This window comes from Oncorhynchus nerka, linkage group LG7 (assembly GCF_034236695.1).
Source record: "Oncorhynchus nerka isolate Pitt River linkage group LG7, Oner_Uvic_2.0, whole genome shotgun sequence".
NCBI lineage: Eukaryota > Metazoa > Chordata > Actinopteri > Salmoniformes > Salmonidae > Oncorhynchus > Oncorhynchus nerka.
The window spans coordinates 12,823,022-12,829,231 of NC_088402.1; the positions used below are offsets into that span (position 1 = coordinate 12,823,022).

Here is a 6,210-nt window from a genome sequence, read left to right on the forward strand (position 1 = left end):
CCAAGAAAGCTAAGGTAACTGAGCTAAACGACTACCGCCCCGCCCCGTAGCACTCACTTCCGTCATCATGAAGTGCTTTGAGAGACTAATCAAGGACCATATCACCTCCACCCTGCCTGACACCCTAGACCCACTCCAATTTGCTTACCGCCCCAATAGGTCCACAGACGACGCAATCGCAACCACACTGCACACGGCCCTAACCCATCTGGACAAGAGGAATACCTATGTGAGAATGCTGTTCATCGACCACAGCTCAGCATTTAACACCATAGTACCCTCCAAACTCGTCATCAAGCTCGAGACCCTGGGTATCGACCCCGCCCTGTGCAACTGGGTACTGGACTTCCTGACGGGCCGCCCCCAGGTGGTGAGGGTAGGTAACAACATCTTCACCCCGCTGATCCTCAACACTGGGGCCCCACAAGGGTGTGTTCTGAGCCCTCTCCTGTACTCCCTGTTCACCCACGACTGCGTGGCCATGCACGCCTCCAACTCAATCATCAGGTTTGCAGAAGACACTACAGTGGTAGGCTTGATTACCAATAATGACGAGACGGCCTACAGGGAGGAGGTGAGGGCCCTCGGAGTGTGATGTCAGGAAAATAACCTAACACTCAATGTCAACAAAACAAACGAGATGATCGTGGACTTCAGGAAACAGCAGAGGGAGCACCCCCCTATCCACATCGACGGGACAGTAGTGGAGTTTTAAGTTCCTCTGCGTTCATATCACAGACAAACTGAATTGGTCCACCCACACAGACAGTGTGGTGAAGAAGGCGCAGCAGCGCCTCTTCAACCTCAGGAGGCTGAAGAAATTTGGCTTGTCACCAAAAGCACTCACAAACTTTTACCGCCTGGTACGGCAACTGCTCTGCCCACAACCGTAAGGCTCTCCAGAGGGTAGTGAGGTCTGCACAACGCATCACCGGGGGCAAACTACCTGCCCTCCAGGACACCTACCCCACCCAATGTCACAGAAAGGCCATAAAGATCATCAAGGACAACAACCACCCGAGCCACTGCCTGTTCACCCCTCTATAATCCAGAAGGCGAGGTCAGTACAGTTGCATCAAAGCAGGGACCAAGAGACTGAAAAACAGCTTCTATCTCAAGGCCATCAAACTGTTAAACAGCCACCACTAACATTGAGTGGCTGCTGCCAACATACTGACTCAACTCCAGCCATTTTAATAATGGAAAAATTGATGTAAAAAATGTATCACTAGCCACTTTAAACAATGCCACTTTATATAATGTTTACATCCCCTACATTACTCATCTCATATGTATATACTGTACTCTATACCATCTACTGCATCTTGCCTATGCCGTTCTGTACCATCACTCATTCATATATTTTTATGTACATATTCTTCATCCCTTTACACTTGTGTGTATAAGGTAGCTGTTGTGAAATTATTAGGTTAGATTACTCAATGGTTATTACCGCATTGTCGGAACTAGAAGCACAAGCATTTCGCTACACTCGCATTAACATCTGCTAACCATGTGTATGTGACAAATAACATTTGATTTGGATTTGATTTGATTTCAAAAGGTACTACAGCTGCACCATCAAGAGCATCCTGACCTGTTGCATCACCGCCTGGTGTGGCAACTGCTCGGCATCTGACCGTAAGGTGCACAGAAGGTTGTGCGAACGGCCCAGTACATCACTGGGGCCTAGCTTCCTGCCATCCAGGACCTATACAATAGGCGGTATCAGAAGAAAGCTCATAAAATTGTCAGAGACTCTAGTCTGTTTTCTCTGCTACCGCACTCAATGAATAAAATTGCCAACGGACAATTTACATTGACCCCCCCTTTTGTACACTGCTGCTACTCGCTGTTTATTATCTATGCATAGTGACTTCACCCCCACCTACATGTACAAATTACCTCAACTAACCTGTACCCAGCAAACTGACTCGGTACCGGTGCCCCCTGTATGGAGCCTCATTATTGTTACTCTTATTGTGTTACTTTTTATTATAACTTTTTATTTTAGTCTACTTGGTAAATATTTGAACTACACTGTTAGTTAAGGGCTTTTATAATTTCACGGTAAAGTCTACACTTTCATTCGGCGCATGTGACAAATAAAGTTTGATTTGATTTGATATACGTGCATTTAGAAAGTATTCACACCCTTTGACTTTTTCCACATTTTGTTATGTTACAGCCTAAATTAAAAATGTATTAAATTGAGATTTCACTGATCTATACACAATACCCAATAATGTCAAAGTGGAATTATGTTTTTCATTTTTTTTAAGTATTATGTTTAATAAAAATGAAAAGCTGCAATGTCTTGAATCAATAAATATTCAACACTTTTCAGAAAGTGAAAGCAGCTCTGGATATACCTCTTATGGGCAACAAGAACATAAAATAGCTAAAATAATCACAATCTTTCTGCTAGTACACAAAGAGAACCCCGTCGTTGTGCTGCTGGCCCATCGGGCACCTGTCGCGGAACGGAGCGAGGTTGTCCCAACCTGGCCCTTCCCCGCGCGCTGCCATCACACGTCGAATGCCGCCAATTTATAACGTCCCTGAGGGAAAGACCGCAGACAGTTATCTATATTTTAAATGTTATGAGAATTTATTTCACGATAAAAAGGTCGTTTTCTCTCTCTTTTTGGAAGGAGAAATCAAAGTATTCAAAATGAGCGTGTATGTAGGTTAGTGATAATTAACTAGCTAGTGATATATATATATTTTTTAGAAGTGGTGTCCAACTTGATAAGAAGTTAGCTAGCTAACTACTGTAGATAGATACTATAGATGTCTATTGAATGTGGAGTAGCTACTGTAGCTAACTTCCTAGCCTTTTCCCTCCCAGCTAACGTTAGCTATGGTTATTTCTCAATAGCACTTGTTTGTTTCTTTACAGGTTCATCTTTTAATGTTGAGGATGTCCTTAGACCTTCTACGAAAGAGGGTAATGTCAGGCAAACATACAACATTTTTGACTTTGCTAGATATATCTCATATCAAAAATGTTTTCAAATATTTGCTTCGAGAATAATGTCCTAAGAAGTCAAGCTGATATATATTTCAGGTGGGCATGAAGATGTCGAGCCCAAAGTTGAGCAGCTGATGAATAAACTTAAAAGGCTGCAACAAGGTAGCTATTATTAACCCCTTCCACACTACAAATTAATCATATATGCCTAATGGAAGAGCAAGGTTGATTAGGGTTTAAAATATACATGATAAATGAACTCAGGCTAATAACAAAAATTTGATTCAGTATTTTTTGTCATAATTGATCTAGCTGAAGATAGCATCCTGCAAGCCATAATGGTTGTGTCAGTAAAAGTGTGGTTATGCATACAGTGTGGTGTGGATGTATGTGTTTTTGGTGTTTCCTCTCAGGTAAGAGAGCTATAGAGGAGGAGGTGAAAGAGGCCCAGTCACTCAGAGACTCTCTGCAGGAAGAACTCGATGCCCGTAAGAAACCCTGAAGAAATCTGGTTTTGCTCTCATACTAAGTAATATTAGCTACATCCTTTGTTATTCTTCCCTTCCCACTGGACACAGACATCTATTCAACATTGTTTCCACTTAATTTAATTGAAATGATGTGGAAACAATGTTGATTCAACCAGTGTGTGCCTAGTGGGATGCTTCCTTTGGGTAATCACTAATCCAATATGACTAGATTGGGGGGAAATTATCTCCTGCTTTCAGCCATCCAACCATCTCAGATCAGAGATAAGCCTACTTCGAAGACAGGCTTCTTGTTTAAAGTATTGGAACAGTTTAGAAAAATATGAAGTGATGCTTAGTAGTTTTGGTTTTCTAGTAGTCCTGAAGTGTACAAAATGGATGACACCAGCATCACTTGTTCTTCCCCCAGTACAGACGGAAGCTTACCAACTGGAGGGAGTCCACAAAGAGAAAGAAGGTGACAACACACAACACTCACTTTTACGTTAAGGCCATACACATTTTATTCAACGTTTAACAGATGCCCCTCACATTTCTCAAAAATAAAAACGGAAAAGTTTAAAGATTATCGGCAAAAGTAATGTCCTCAACCTTCCACTAAAGAGATACACAACTTCCTAATTTGTATGGCCTTAGCACAGCTTATAATGAGGCTAACATCGCTAGAAAAGGTTGCTAGGCGTTGTATTAAGTTGTTATAGTATTTTTACAAGGTTGTCCACTTATTTTTATAGTTTTTTTTTCTCTTCGCTTTGTTAAAAAAGTAAGATACATTTGTATTTATGTCATGAGAAAAGTAGCCATTCTGGAAATACTGAGAGATTCCTGCCATGACATCATGGCAACAGAATGATGATTGGGTTAGAATAGAGTAAGCCTTTAGTGGAGACGTTTGTCTTATTTGACTTTCAGGGTTCGTTATATTACACACTGACTCATCTCAATGCTATGCTGATGTTAGAGCTGATGATTGTGGTCAGTCTCAAATATCTGATCCCATTTATCAGTCAGTCATTCTTAATTTTCTAGTTACCGAATATTACAACACATGAATGAACCTACTACCAAAATCAGTAGACCTTATTCCCTCCCGTCTATGCCTGAAATCCATAGTGCTCTCAAAGGTAATACGTTTACAGTTGTTTTTGTCAATTTAAAACTGATGATGATGTTTTTATCCCAGAGTCGTGCATGGTGCTGCAGTTCCAGTGTGAAGAGATGGAACAGGACTCTACCAGGTGAGCAGTTACACCTGCCTGGTATGCACCTTCCCCTCTCTCCAGTCTCCACCCATCTTGTCATGTGGTCAAGTAGCCAGCTTCCAGACCAGATCCCTTCTTCAGATCAAACACTAGATGGCAGCATATCTTCATGTTAATGCAGGCCTAGAGCGGACATGATCTCTATTCAGAGTCAGTTTAAGATTAAATCATATACAAAGGGAAAGGCTTGAAAACAGAACAATGGATTTATTGGCATCATGGACTAACATACCGAACCGAACCTGTGACGTGAGGAGTTATTCAGCAACATCTGGTGTTTGGTTCAACACTACACATCTGCAGGTGGAAACTTTGACTCTAAAAATCCTGACAAAACAGGATGAAGACACGGCATATGTCAGAAAGCTGCTGCTGGTAAAGAAATGAACTCTGCTATGATCCCACTGTGAGTTATTTGAACACTCAATTCTGTAGGACCTGACAAAGACAGTGGTCTAAGGCACCGCATCTCAGTGCAAGAGGCGTCACTACAGTCCCTGGTTCAAATCCAGGCTGTATCACATCCAGCCATGATTGGGAGTCCCATAGGGCAGCGGACGTTTGGCCGGAGTAGGCTGTCATTGTAAATAAGAATTTGTTCTTAACTGACTTGCCTAGTTAAATAAAGGTTCAATGTAAATTTATAAGACACGTCGGTCTGCGTCTCAATAAACCACAGTGGAAGGAAGCATATCACAGTGGCCGACATTCCTCATCTCCTGTCCAGCACCTGACCAAGTTAAGTGTGTATGTGTCCTTGTTCACAGGCAGCAGCAGCTTAACAGGAAGAGTGAGGACCTGATAGAACAGTACAGATGTCAGATCCAGGAGACTAAGCTCAAACACAGGAAACACCGGTAACTATGTAGCGGTGCAGAGGGAACAGTCAGAATGGGGGCTTGAACCAACAGCCATTAGAGAGATCAGACTATGTATTGTGTGTTTTTTTTTCTGACAGGATGAAGTTTGAAAACCAGCTCCAGCAGCTGATAGAGCAGCATAAGAACCTGCACTCTGTCTTTGTGAGTTTGTCTGCTCGTACCTGTGAGAAATCTGAAAGATTTCCGAGAAGCTTCTTCCATGTTTCTTTCACATATCCAGTCTTTCCAGATCTGTGAATACTAAGTGTTGTGTCTTCCATCCAGAGCCCAGACAGACTGCCTGCTGAAATAGAGAGCGTTGAAAACGCCAAGTCTCAGCTGCTGAAGGCTGGTAAGAAACTCTGATGACTTTAAACACAATAGACTTTAACATGGGATATTAGCACCATCGGGTGTGCAACTGTGATGTATCTATGTCTGTTTGTGTGTGTGTGTGTGTGTGGGGGGTATAGAACAGCTGAAGTTGTCTCAGCTCTGCCATCTAGAGGAGGCGCTGGATGAGGCCAGGAGGCAGACTTCGACTGACACAGCAGACAAACACACAGACTGAACCCTGGAACTGTACACTGTAAAAACAACCACTGTGTACAATTACAGATATTACC

At 42.5% G+C, this 6,210-nt stretch overlaps 1 protein-coding gene across 1 annotated transcript; it reads left to right on the plus strand.

Moving 5' to 3' along the window:
- The first annotated feature begins 3,185 nt into the window (after positions 1 to 3,185).
- On the plus strand, positions 3,186 to 5,970 carry si:ch211-199g17.9 (uncharacterized protein LOC108180085 homolog). Its single transcript, XM_065020082.1, has 5 exons — positions 3,186 to 3,198; positions 3,388 to 3,462; positions 5,452 to 5,581; positions 5,683 to 5,746; positions 5,870 to 5,970. Exons 1-5 carry the CDS (start codon positions 3,186 to 3,188, stop codon positions 5,948 to 5,950), a joined length of 363 nt encoding a protein of 120 aa, XP_064876154.1. The 3' UTR covers positions 5,951 to 5,970.
- The last annotated feature ends 240 nt before the right edge of the window (positions 5,971 to 6,210 follow it).